Here is a 14,248-nt window from a genome sequence, read left to right as displayed (position 1 = left end):
GGAACCTACGGTTTTTCTGGCCAATTTTTCTCTTTTCCTTGAGTAACTAATTTTTACATTTACAACTAGTATTTGTGAGCTGTTTTCCATGCTTGATACTGGGGAGCAGTGCAGTACATTGTTCTTTAGCTTTATTCGCTCCTTTCACGTAGTTTGTCTTGCTGGAAACATCTACTTCATCTGCTTCATGTAACTTCATCTATTTTTTTTCCAGAGCACAGCTTTGTATTTTATTGGGAAAACCAAAGGATACTCACCACAGAATGGAGAAACAAAGAAAATAGTTGGAAATGTGTGTGTATGTGTGTCCGTACTCATAATCCAGGAATCATGCTGATAAGCAATGTGAAACAAAGCATTATTAATAATTCAACAAGCTAGATAAAAAAAGAAAAAGCCAAAGAAACTGTTTTTTTTCTTCCAGATGAACAATATTTAAGCATTTTAAGTGCCTCTTCAGTCAGAAGAAATTGCTGAAATCAGCAGAATTGAAAGTTCTGAGATAATTGGTCAAAAAAAGAACTGAACTTAGTTCTGAGGAGTTGGGTTAAACACATCTGCATCTCTAAATACCCAGGGAAGTTTTGTAAGGTTTTAAAAGATATGAAGTTAAGTAAATCAGTCCCTGAATTTTTTTGCTAATTTTATGTTAAAATGCTGTACTTAATGAAGATTGAGATGATTTTCCTTTCATTGACACCATCACCCTTTGCACCTGTACAGAATCATTTATGAAAAATGGCTGTTTTTATTATAGTACCTCTTACTTGAGACTTCAAATCAGATTAAAGTGTATAAGGTGCCTTAAAATAATTAAAACAAATGAGAAAAAAAGAGATGCAGAGTGGTAGAAATCAGGGTAGCCAGTGGATGTATGCTGGTGAATATTTTTGGCACACATAGTGCTTCAGTTCTTCACTGATCTTTTTCCTAAATTCCTTCTAGCTACACATATATGCACCAGAAGACATTTTTCTAGGGAAGGACGTTCTGAAGAAAGATGATCCAGTGCTCAGGAAGAGGGTCAGAAATTTTGGAGATCCCGGTTCCTAAATTATCCAGAGAACGTCTATGCGGTCTTCTGTGAGTAAATGCAAGATCACACTGTTTGTATTCCAAGCAGGATGGCTAAGTGCCAGCTCAGAACTGGACAATGCTATATATTTATACATTGTCAACAGCAATGAGCCTTGATCTTGACTGGGGCCTTTAGTCTTCTCTGTAATGCAGATACAAATATAATTAGTTTAAAAAATATTAAAATCGGTAATCTGATCTTATTTTTCATAGATGTGGAAATAAATGTTCTGTTTCTTGCTTAGGAAGAACTTAGGAACTTAAGGGGAAAAAAGAGAGAATTTTAAATGCAGCAACCCTTCCCCCCCAAAGTAACCCTTTCCCCCAGAAAGTGACTTTAAGTATTGAAATTACTAATGTCAAATAGCCAAGAATGCATTTAGGTCTCAGCTGCTTCTGCTGGACAAAATACATATGGAACATATCAATGGTGGTAATACAGTCTGAAAGAGAAAATCTCTTCTGTAGCCTGTGTCTGTTACTTCCTCATTGTATGTGAATGTGAGGAGCTCTTGCATTCATAATCATTCCATGTGATTGCTCTTGTTTCCTTCTTCCCCTGTACAGTCATACTCCTTGACAACTAAGTCAAGTTCTTTGAATGTTATTGTAATATTATATTTCAAAACATTCTTTGCAATAATATATTTTTTCTTCCATCTGATCAATCTTGTTTAATTTCCTTCTGTCCTCTTCTGTCTTCAAATCTGTTTTCCAGTTCCAGTGACTAACAGTTCTTATTCTCTTTCTCCTACCATTGCTTTCCATTTACCAATGCCTTGGCTTTATGTCCCTCTCTAATTTTCACTTGCCCTTTCCTTCACTGTTCACTCTTTTATTTTTCCCTGTCACTATATTAGTGCTATGGAATATGATGACAGTAATCCTGAAACTTGTTATAAGTAAATGTTAAGAGGTTTTACCATTACGTTCTTTTGTCCTTCTCTGCTGTCCCTTTTCATTAATTTTCTTCATTCATGCTCTTTCCTTATTTACTATTTTCCTAACTTTTCTGGAGTTTCTTCTGTCCTTTGTCAGTGACTTAGAAATGCTCAGAGGATTGAACTTTGTTGTAGATTCTTATCTTAGATGGAGGAGGAAGAAGCAATTTGTACAGTGATTGCAAGAATATAGATCCCTACAGAGAGAAGAAGCTGGATGGGAGAAGGAAGGATGGAAGAATTTTTTCTGAACTAGGAGGAGTAAGAGGAGTGCTAGCTGGAACAACTTTGTTTTCACAGCCTCCTGATACATGCAGGCAAATAGGTGAGAGAATTAGAAAGTCTTCAAGTACTGTTTAGTTTTACTGGTGTCCCACTAGAGATTCTCCCTCCTGCTGACTCTTCCTCCAGGAGTATGTTGCCATAGCAAAGAACAGAAGTGGGGAATTTCCTTCTGGTTTTTGGCAGTAGAAAAAATGGTGCTTTCCCCTTACTTCAGCTGCTGTTTACTCAGAAAATGAAGTTGCTGGATATTACCACAGAGATTTTTATATATTTTAGAATTTTTTCAGTTATCTGAAATATAGGATAAGTTACATTAGTAGTCAGGATCCTGATTTTCATATATAGTTTATACAAAATATAAATGTTTCAGAGAAATTAAGAAGATTGTTATCTGCATACTGCACTCCTGTCAGTTTGTGGTAATGGTACAGTGGATGTTTAGTTAAGATCATCTGGCCAGATGTTTCAACCATAAAGCTATTTCTAGTAAAAAAGTTTTGAATATGCATGTGAAAGCATCTACAAAGACTGCAGGTTACTAGCATTCTTAGAGCTAAAAATAAAGAACATAAATATGACTGTTGACTTATGCTTCAAAAGTTGGAAGAGTGGATAAAAAATTAAATGGTGGAATTGACTTCTGTTAAGACCCGTGCTGGTTAGTGCAACATACCAAACCTACCATCCCTATGGGACAGGAACTGATATTTATTGCTAATGTGAGCAATGCGAAAATTAATGGGATTAAGGAACTGCATTACAAGCTTTAGTACAGGATACAATGTCACTGTGTTTCCTTGCAGTCTACCTGTCTTCATGTCAAACAGCATGAAAAACTATGTTCCCCATTTGTTACCAAAACTTTTTAAAATCTGTTTCAAATAATTTTGTGATTTTTTTTTTCCATTTACCAATGCAAATGAGTATTTTTCACTGTGATTTTTCTCAAATGACTGAAAGAAATGCATTTATGTCTTGGATTATGTGAGCTTAATCAACTCCTCTCTCTACCTCTATTGTGGGCATATACTAAGAATAACATATGATTTCTTGTAATTCAGAAAAGTTGCCAGGCTAAAATGAATAATGTGAATTTTAACTGCCATGCAATAAAAGAACTTAATTCATCTTTTTATGTATATATTCCTCTTTCTGCGCTATTCTGTTGTAAGCTTTCTAACAAGACAAACTGACACCAGCCTACAGTTAACCATTTATCAGCAGAAGTGAGTATGTATTAACTCTCCTATTAAGTCCTCAAAGGTGAAGACATAACACACTGCAACTCCTACTAAGCACATGTAGACCCAGTGTTTACCTTCATGGACATGATAAAATGAAGACAATTTTAGTAGGAACTCAGTCTGTAAAAAAAAAAATCAACCTATTTTATTTATTTACCCATCTATAATGTAGAAGATGTAGTTTTTCTCAAAGGACTGAAAGTGTTTAATACTCTGCTATGATGAGAATTCGCAAAGCATATAATGCTGAAATTACAAACTAAAAGCTTTGTGGTTTTTCTATGTGCAAATTTAATGAAGGCTTTTGATCACTATTAACACTTTGGTTAGTTTGCAAAAGTTTAAGTTTGAAGAAGTGATAAAAACTCATTGTGGATTATTTTATTTGCATGCTCCTGTAATAATAGTCAGATACTTCAAATTACAAAAATAGATGACTTATTAAATGCCTTATGTCCCACAAGTCAAATGGCTCTGTATATACCCAGTGCTTCCTAACAAATGGTACGAAGTGACAAAATGAAATCCAATCCTTTGCAGAATTCTGGCTCTCAGCCTGTTTTTGTAACTTTGTAACTTCTCCTTAGAGGGCAGAGTACAACCCTAGGAGATGGTAAACACTGTATGCTCTTTTTAATGATGCATCAGAAACACTTCAAGAACAGGTTTGTTGCAATCTCTCTGGTAAAACATGTGCCTCAGCTGAAATGTGCATGATGCAAAGCTTTTCCACTATGTCTGCCTTGCCTAGTAGAAGAAAATGCAAATTTTGCTCCATGGAAACCTTATACAATATAACCTCGATTAGTATTGCTACAAAATATCAGCCTTTTTAAGAGTGGCAAACTAACAGCATGCTATTACTTTCTAATTAGCTCTAATTTCCAGTTAAGCTAACCCCAGGATCCCCAAAAGAGTTACTCAAAATTAGTGCCTAGGTCAAGACTTTTGAAAAAGACTTAATTCCTAGTTTGCAAACTGAGGCCATAAGGGAGATCTCTGATTTCCCAGAAGTCCTTCCTGTCCATCCTTTAACTTTCCCTGAAAGTGTCCTCTCTTAAAAAGGGCAGGGAGGGAATTCTGTCCTTCAGTTTTTAAAAATCTTGACCTTTTTTAAACATATAAACAAAGACTCGCATTTTCATAGCAACGTGATTCAAAGCTACGTGTCAACCAATTAACCACCACAGCATGACAGTCCTAATAACAGACAGTTTAGAGAAGAACTTTTGATTTAGAAAAACACTGCTTCCGGATTCAGTTGTCTGCAGTGGAAGAGTAGATTTACTGTTAAGCTCTTGTTAATTCTCAGCCATCACATCTAATAGGCTGGTAGCCAAACTAATTGGCATTAGAGATAGGATAGAGAATAAACATTCCTTAAGTTGTATTTAATAGGCTAAAATGTGCTTCATTTAAAAAAAAATCATCCTACTTAGAATCATAGAATATCCTGAGTTGGAAGGGGCCAACAAGGAACATCAAAGTCCAACTCCTGACTTACTCCGATACTTACCGCTAGTATAATGAACTTTCAAAAATTATAAACAAAATTACTTTCCAGTATACAATGTTAATAAATGCTTGTGGTGTCAGTTTAGCCTATATTTGCCTACCTATTTTTGCTATCTTTAGTGCACATCCATACATATGCCCTTACTTGTACTGTCTGCTCTTTTTAGGTGCATACAACACACCTGCACTTTACAGATGTTGTACAAAATAATGCATTATTTATAGCTAAACTTTGCTTTGGATTAATTATGAATCAGATTGCGACTGTAATGGGACTGCTTAAATGTGTATACTTAATTATAAACAAGTATAATAAACAAGTATGTGCTAGACTGTGACCTGAACAATCAAGTCAAGCAATTGAAATTATCGCCGGAATTGTAGAGATACTTACAATAATGAAAAGAAATATTCCAAGCAGAGATGTCAGAAAAGCAACATTCAAACAAGATAATTGCTAATTAAAGTTTTTCATGTTTGGAATAAAAAGTATTCTGTATATTTGTAATAATCTAACATTTGGCTTATTTAAACACCGGTCATTTAGTCACTAGTTTGGGGTTTTAACATAGCCTGTTTCTTGGCATGTTTCTACTGCCACACTATTTGAGTTAGAAAAGTTCAGTGGGTAATATTAGCTTAGCTGTGGAACTCTGATATTTAATAGGATATTTTATGTAAATAGCTAATATGCGCGCATGACAGCAAGTTCTCACAGTTAAATATTGTCACAGAAGTGTCTTTTGATTCCATTATAATCCTTATTTCATTTAACAATTAAACAAATAGAGCCTGCTGAGGCCACTATTGAATAATGATAACAAAAAAGTTTCCTCACCCTATGATCTTCAAAAAGTTGTGGCAAAGAAAGTATATAGTTTACATTGGTATTACATGAACTGCTCTGGAAACCTGAGCTCACAGGGATAAACAAGGTCTCTACAGAGTAGCTCAGTCTCGATGGCCATTTCTGGGATTTGGTTTATCAGAAATGCTCTGTTTTGTGTATGAAAATATTTTTCAACTTAATGCATTCAAAATGCATCTGAACAAACACTCTGCTAAGGTAAGGAAGTTCTGTAAAACAGTATGGGGCAATAATAAAACTCAGTGAATGGTCGTCAGAAGAAATCTCAAATTTGAATAATTAATTATTTGCTACCTTCATCTTTCTGGTGCAACTTTTCTAGTTTAGTGTCTGACACAATGTTTTTATCAGTAATTAAATTTCAGTATTTAGAATAAGCATAGTGTTGGTACTATTATATTGATTTGCAGGCATGTGTCCTTAAGATTAGATTCAGAAGTTTTACTCATTCCTTTGTATTGAATCATCACCTTTACAGTCAAAAGTCTGGCAATGTCTGCAGGTCTTGATATCATTCATTACAGAACTGCCAAGGCTAAAGTTAAATGATTTCTTTTTCAGTGGTGTTATCTTGTTTTTATACAGGTTGGACAGATAAGCAGAGTTGAAAAGGGAGGGGTTTTTTCATCTTTTTTTTCTGAGACAGAACAGATAAAATTTTGCTAAAGGCCTTAAAACTGGTGTTCTAGTATATGCATCTTAAGTAGCAAAATGACAGAAGCACACATCTTCCTCACCAGTTTACTGGCAACACTCTGTGACAAATGATTCTAATAACATTTTGTACCTGTTGCATATAAATCTCATGCTCCAGAAGAAACAGTGATGATCCTAATGACAAAGTGTCTCCTGTAGGGATGGTTTGTGATGTCCACATATGCAGATACAATACTGAGCGTTCCTTCAATATTTAAGGCTGACTATTCCTACTTAAATGAAAGGCAAGATGTTCACGCAAAAGATGTTCAGATAAGGGCAAATGGTAAAATCACTGTATTTCCAGCTAATGGAAAACACAGGCTTTGGCTCTTTCAGATCTTAAGTTTAATATTAATGTCCCTCAGTGTTTACTGCCTAAATCCTACAAATGTCTAGGTTTTCATTTAACCTTAAGCCTTGTTAATAGTTTAATTAAAATTGGGACCATATATGAGTGATGTAGCAGTGTCAGGTTCTGAATTTCGTTTACCCACTACAAATGATACTGAATAAGTAATATCCTCCAAATAGCTTCATACTTTCTTCCAACCTGGATCATAATTTATGGTCCTTTTTCACTGCAGTAAAAAACACCATTGTCCAGAATATTGTCTGTGAGTCAAGGACCAGAGATTAACAGTTTATTATATGTGATTATTATGCACCTGAAGCAGATTTATTTTGCAGGAGTGGTGTGGCATTTCCATGACACAAACCTGAGTAGCTTCCTGTATCTTAGTTCCTAGACCTCTCACCTCAATGGTGAGTTGTTTGGTCCTTTCCTTGCTTCCAAGATGACTATTTAATAACACCTATGAGCAGATTACTGCTAAACTGCAGTGGCATTCCCAGTTGTGCTCCATCTTCTTTCTGGCCCAGTGTCTCTTGGTTTCCTTTCTATAGCGTGGCACATCTTCACAAGGAAAACACTCACACCAGAACCAGTCTATAAGATGGCAGCTTTTTAAATGGCAGTGGGGACACAGATGTGAACCCCTTCAGGAAGAGGACATTGAAATAAGGGCTCTCATGCTCCAAGTGATCTAATCAGTAAACACAGACAAAAGACATCATCCTTGTGGCTCTCAGTGTTTTGGAGGAGTGAGCTGTCTCTTTGTGTTCCGAAGGAGAAGATGGAGGTGCCTCCCCTTTGGAGACAGCTCAAGGCAGTGGGCCACCAAGGTATGGTGACACTGCTGTGCAGTCCATGGTAAAGCCCTGGAGCCAGGGAACAGGACTGAAAATGTACCCTTTACTCCAGTGTTTCCACCATGATACTCTGCACCAGCACACTGCCTTATTTTGGGTATCTAGGTGTCTGACCTCTGGCACCAAGGCTCCAGACACAGCGATCTTCAGAGGACAAATGGGGGAACCTAAAAGAAAAGTGTAGTGCTTTCGTTCAACTATAATTCGAGTCGAGCTCTTGCATTAAGCACTTCAGTCAAATGCTGAAGGTCAGATGGTGTGGGCTATCTTAGGTGTCTCTTTGCTCAGTGTGACTCTTTGCACTCCTATTTATGTGGGCTGTCTTAGGTGTCTCTTTGCTCAGTGTGACTCTTTGCAGTCCTATTTATGTGATTCTCAATTTTGCCTGTGCTCTCAATGTCTCCCTGACTGACTCAACTTCTGAATGTCAAGCAGAGGGCCAAGTGCCTCAACGGAGGCATTTCATTTCCCTTTATTCGACTTAATCGTGAAATATTAAGTTCTTGCAATATGCAGCCATGTCAAGAGGTAAAAATAAACGTGTAGCGCTCTGAATTACTCCTCGTACACCAAGTCCCTCCTGTTTGTCTCACAGCAAACCTAAACGAGTGTAATGGGGTATATGAGGGCTCTCCAGCCGTGCTTGCTGTGTTGTGGACACAGGGTAACTCAAGTTACAGTTTCCGTTAAGCTTTTAATATTCCAGCATTCCATCACCTTCGTTCCTTTATTAAGTAATGGCACTAATTGGGCTCTCATCGGGCTGTGAGCTGCCGGCAGGGCGCGGGAACGCTCGTTGTGCCGCCGCCCCCCGCCCTTCCTGCGCGCCCCGGCGGCCGCGGCCCCTCGGGTGGGCAGGGCGGGTGAAGGGCGCGAGGCCGCGACAAGAGGGGCGGAAGGAGTCTTCGCCCGGGCCGGAGAGGAGCGCGGAGCGGAGGATGCGCCGGGCGCGGGGAGCCGGAGAGCGGGCTCTTTTGTGTCAGCCCGGAGCCCGGGCAACAGGCGCGGGACGGGAGCGTGCAGAGGAATCCAGCGGTGAGCGCGGGGCGCGGGAAGGGGCGGGCGCGGGTCCTGCCCTCCGGCGGAGCGCCCCCGAGCTGCCGCAGGGGGTGCTGGCGGCGGGGCCGCCCAATCCGCGCGGGGCCGGCCCCTGTGACTGGCGGCGCCGGCGAGGGGGGCGAGCCTGGATCGCTCGCTCTGCCTTCCCCGGAGAGTTTCCTCGCGGGGGCGGTCGGGACTGCTTCTCCCCTGGGCTCTGCCGGCGTTTTCCCGCTGTTGCCGAGCATTGGGCCGGGGAAGGCGGCGGCGGCGGCAGCAGCAGCAGCAGCAGAAGCAGAGAGCGAGCGAAGCAGCCACATGAATCAGTTTCTCTCTGTATCCGGCTCCGGGCAGAGGCGGCGACCATAGCGGGGAGGAGGGGAGAGGGGGAAAAGCGGCTACTGCAGCGGCGGCAGCCGGGGGCTCCCCTCGCCGCCGAGGTGGGTAGCGGGGCCGCAGCGTGCGGGAGGGGGGCGGTGCTGTGCGGGGTCCGGAGGTGTCTGCCCCGGCCGGCTGTCGCCGCTGTGGGGCGGCTGGATGTCGGCGGGCAGGGGGAGGGAGGGGACAAAAGTTGCTGAGGGCGACTGGGGGCTGCCCCGCGGGGCCGCGGCGGCGCTGCTCGCGGTCCGCCGCTTCTTACTGTCGCCCGGGGTCGAAGAGAGTCTGCGACGGATCGTCCCCGCCGTGGGTGGGACGGGCTTCCCCCCGGGCCGGGGCCGGAGGGTTTGGGGCGTGTTGTTCTGCAAGTTCTCTTTTCGCTCCCGCTTCAGGGATTGTGGGTGTCGCTGTGTCAGGGTGAGAAAATACCGCCATCAACGCCTCTCGCTTTCCGCGGCTGAGCAGCCCCAACGGCGTAGTTCCTCCGGTCCCCTCCAGCCTCCCCCGCCCCGCGGGGGCCGGGGCGGGCCGGCCCCTCTCCCCGGGCGGGGCTGCGCTCGCTGCCCGCCCGGTGCCCCCGCGGCGGGTCGCGCCTTTGCCCCGCGGGGCGCCCGGCGGGGACCCCGCGCAGCCCCTCTCCTCCCACGCGCGCTCGCGTGTGCGCGCAGGGCAGCGCGCGCCGCGGTGCGACGCTCCCCCGCCTCGTGCGAGGGCAGCCTGTCACGTTTCGTCTCCTCTTCCCTCCCCAGGTGCTGCGGGACTGGTGCTCGCCGAGCCGCCACCGACACGTTCCGTCCGTCCCCCCTCCCCTCCTGGAGCTACGCGGCCTCGGCTGCCAAATGCGCGGAGGGGAGAGACTTTGGCTCAAAATCCCCCGATCGTAAATAGAGAGAAAGCGGAAGGAGAGCCACCGCCGAGCGGCCGCGGGAGGAGGGGAGGGGGGCAGCGGCGGTGCTTCTGCCGTAGCCAGGGAGGCTGATGGCGGAGTTTGGCAGCGGTGGCGGCACCGGCGGCGGGGGGCTGCCCTCCTCCCCGGGGCCGCTTCAAGGGAAGGTGGCCTTCAAGGCAGGAGATGGGGAAGGAGGAGGAGGCGGCGGCGGTGGGAGATCCCGCTTTGACAGTGCGGGCAGCCGGGTCTCCAACGGGGACTGTGCACAGCCGGGAGCCGGCGAGGAGCCGGGATCAGCTCCTCCTGCAAGCCCGGAGAGCAGCAGCAAAGAGAAAGGATTTTCCACCAGTCAACAACGAGAAGGCAAACCCGGCATCCCCCGGAGGAGCAGCATAATTAAGGTAAGAGCTCTTGCTTCTCCCCATCGGGATCTTGGGTCTTTCTCTGTGACAGGGGCAAGGAGATGCAGGCGATAGATTTAGCTCACAGAGCCTTGGCTCTAGATGAAAGGACAGGCGGCTTTTTTCTTTCTCTTCTTTTCCTCTCCCCCTGTGGTGAGGAGACTTGATTTTTCCTTTGTCAGAAGTGGACAACAGTGAGAGGATGGCTTTGTATACATCCATGCCTGGGGTGGAGGACATCGTGCTTTGAGATTTATTAAAGCAGAAGGCTCTAACTCCTCTTAGAAAAGGCGAGAGAAACTAGCTGGCTTGTGATAAGACAACATGGGCACCAGCCTGGCAGGGAAAGATGTGAATTGCACAGTATGCTTGTTATTTGGGATGCACCTGTGCAGAGCAATTTTGTGGCTCCATTGGCTTGTGTGTGTGACAGGCACACAGCAGGTGATGAGAGATTCAGGATCTCATTGGGCTGGGGGTGGGAGAAGGTAGAATAGGGAACATTCTTCTTGTTAAAAGTGACAGCTCGTTTAGCAGTAGGCTGTGTTGTACTTCACCTATAGAAACATCTTTATTTATACTTAGCTCTCCATATTCTGAACGCTAGTGTTTCAGTTTGAAAAGTAGGGGGAGCATCAATGGTAGAATGTAGCTTAGGCAAAAAAGGAATGGGATTGGGTTTTTTTAATACAGTTATTTTTACAAGTGAAGTTGTTCTCTTTCCTTGCATCTACAGTTCCTGAAAGATGTTTTGGGTCGCCTTTCCCAACTCCAGTGAAAAGGTTGAGAGAACATAGAGAAATTGCTCCATTGGTATAATAGCTGTACTAGCTGTAAAATGAAGCACAATTTCAAGTACTTAAGATCCGAGTTTAACCAAGATCAGCTAGACCTACATTAAGCTAGATGTTTTCTTAGATATTTATATACTTCCAAAATCAGCTGTGGTGGGCTGACCTTGGCTGGATGCCAGACACCCACCAAAGCTGCTCTATCACTCCCCCCTCAGCTGGACAGGGGAGAGAAGATGGAGAAAAGATAGAATGAAAGGCTTGTGGGTTGAGATAAGGACTAGTAGAGATCCCTCAGCAATATACTTGACGTGGGGCAATTAATGTATTACCAATCAAATCAGAGTAGGATGAGAAATAAAACCAAATTTTAAAAACACCCCCCTTTCACCCTGCCACTCTCCAGCAGTGAAGGGGGACAGGCGATGGGGGTTGGGTCAGTTGTTTCAGCTTCTCCTTCCTCCTCAGGGAGAGGACTCCTCACACTCTTCCCCTGCTGCATCGTGGGGTTCCTCCCATGGGAGGCAGTCCTCCACGAATTTCTCAAACGTTTTTCCCACAGGGTGCAGCTCTTCATGAACTGCTCCTGTGTGGTTCCCCCACAGGGTCACAAGTCTTGCCAGTACACCTCGTCTGGTGTGGGCTCCTCATTTTCCATGGGTCCACAGGTCCTGCCAGGAACCTGCTCCAGTGTGGGATTCCACAGGGTCACAGCCTTCTTCAGGCATCTACCTACTCTGTCATGAGGTCCTCCACGGGCTGCAGGCAGATATTTGCTCCACTGTGAATCTCCATGGGCTGCAGGCTGCCTGTTTCACTGTTGTCTTTACCATGGGCTGCAGGGGAATCGCTGCTCTGGCACCTGGAGCACCTTCTCCTGCTCCTTCTTCACTGACCTTGGTGTCTGCAGAGTTGTTTCTCTTGTATATTGTCCCTTCTCTCTCTGACTGCTATTGCTTCCTCCCCCCATTCCTAAATCTGTTATCCCAGGGCACTACCATGGTCACTAATGGGGCCAGCCTTGGTCAGCCTGGAGCTGACTGGCATTGGCTTTGTCGATCACGGGGGAAGACTCTAGCAGCTTCTCACAGAAGCCCCCCACATAGCCTGCCTGCTACCAAAATCTTGTCACGGAAACCCAAGACATTCCAGCTCTTGCCTCTGTGAATTACGTATTTAAGGATTATCATTAAAATCCATATTCATCACACAGTCTTCACAAACTTCAGTCACATCAACAAAAAAGAATTCCCCCTACCAAAATCAAAACAACACCATCACAACACCAAACAAAAGGGGACAGTTTGCACACATAATCCACCCCTTGTCTCTTCACCACAGTTAGAACAGAAATTTCACACAGTCTGTGTTTTACCTGTTACCTCTGTTGTTCTGATGATTGGATGATAGAAAAGCGTGTGGGATTTCAAGACTACTAGTGTATGGAAAGTTGTGTTACCGCCTCCTGAACCTTGCTGTAAAAACGAAGGGGAGGCAAGGGCAGTGAGCAGTGGAACACAGTTGACAGCCTGCACCCACCCTTCCTGTTTGAGCAGTGATGCTGGGCGTGTACGTGTGGTGTGTATGTGTGTGTGTTAAAGAAATTACAACAATGGACAAGGGGCAGCCGAGCTTGGTTTTGGAATGACTTAATATTTGCTGGATTTGCCAGTGATTTTTTTTACAGGTCTGATACTTATTAACACTGTTTTGTTTCCTCTGTGGTAGCCCAAGAAAGACAGTAGTGTTGTTTGCAGTGTATATCATGCCACTGTATTACTTTGTAGTGTGTGATTTAATTATACAGCAACCTTCTGCCTCTCTGGGGACCAGGCAAGGTCGCAGAGCCTAGGGCTTCATGATATACTAAAATCAAGAAGCATGAGATAAGGAAATAGGTTTTGAATTGCATTTCATGGATACCCGAATCAAGGTTCTTAGTTTCTACAGAAACGGTAGTGCTTTGGAATAAAAAATTGTTCAACTTTTTGCTGTTATTACCAATGAATACCGTTTTGCAGATGTGAACAGTAATCTGTTTAGCAGCCAAGAACCGATTACTAAAACTTTGTGTTATCATTTGAATAATTATCACGAGTGGAAAAATGTGACAACATTACATTTAAAGTTGTGCAGTCCATATTTATTTCAGATATGACTGTTAATACTTCTGGGAAAAATCACTTTTCTTCATATATTCTGAATATTATTCTACCTGCTTAGTTCAGCAGTTCACAGGTGGTTTGAATCCGATTGTGCTGATGTCTGGTTTTCTTTATGAAACCTTTTGGAACATCTGGCACAGGTAGTAAACCTTAAGATGCTTCTTGCCTGCTCTTACAGTCTGTAAACAGAGAGGAAAAAGTAAAATGTCATATATTTTTGAAAAATGTTTTAATAATTTATGTCAGGAATGTAAAACTGCTCTTAAAGAAGATACGGAGTAAGCTCAGGAAACAGGTCTGTTCCATGCAGGTGTAGATTTCATCATTCATGCAAAACATGACATTGTTAGTTGATCCGTAAAATGCACCTTTATGGAAAATCTAATACTTTAAATGTTGTGTCTGCCGATTACTGTGTGGGCTTTTGAGTCGCAAACAAAAAAATTGATATTTGAATAAAGTTCCAGTTCAGATTAAATTCTTATAGGACCACATGTTTGTGCATGAAAATCAGGAGCAGAGATATGTATTTTATTTTGGTTTAAGTCTGTGCTTCCATTGGTTGTCTATTTTCATAACTCTGAGAAGAGCAGTTGCTGCCTTTTTTCCCTTTCCGTTCTTACTTGCAGTCTCTGTTCTGTCTCTTTTTCTGGTAGCTCTATATTTTTTTTCTGTCTATTTTTATTAATTTTGTGTACCTTCATCAATTTGTCTTTTTCTTGTTTGGTACAAGATGATATATGAGTTT

At 43.2% G+C, this 14,248-nt stretch overlaps 1 protein-coding gene across 5 annotated transcripts in view; it reads left to right on the top strand.

The window, feature by feature from the left end:
* Positions 1-8,785: 8,785 nt before the first annotated feature.
* PLCL2 (phospholipase C like 2) overlaps positions 8,786-14,248 on the top strand; it is a 99,040-nt gene continuing 93,577 nt past the window's right edge. For 4 of the 5 annotated variants that reach the window (XR_010434792.1, XM_064673538.1, XM_064673566.1 and 1 more), the window contains exons 1-2: positions 9,223-9,316; positions 10,004-10,544. Coding sequence is in view for 4 of the 5 variants with exons in the window: in XM_064673538.1 (XP_064529608.1) it covers positions 10,233-10,544 (312 nt within the window). In the remaining variant the exon portion in view is untranslated. Of the gene's footprint in view, positions 8,874-9,222; positions 9,317-10,003; positions 10,545-14,248 lie in introns of those variants that run through there. The other variant, XM_064673547.1, reaches the window with a different exon arrangement.

The sequence above is a fragment of the Pseudopipra pipra genome, chromosome 1 (assembly GCF_036250125.1).
Source record: "Pseudopipra pipra isolate bDixPip1 chromosome 1, bDixPip1.hap1, whole genome shotgun sequence".
Taxonomy (NCBI): Eukaryota; Metazoa; Chordata; class Aves; order Passeriformes; family Pipridae; genus Pseudopipra; species Pseudopipra pipra.
The sequence above is the reverse complement of the archived record's forward strand: the minus strand, read 5'-3'. Positions and strand labels throughout refer to the sequence as shown.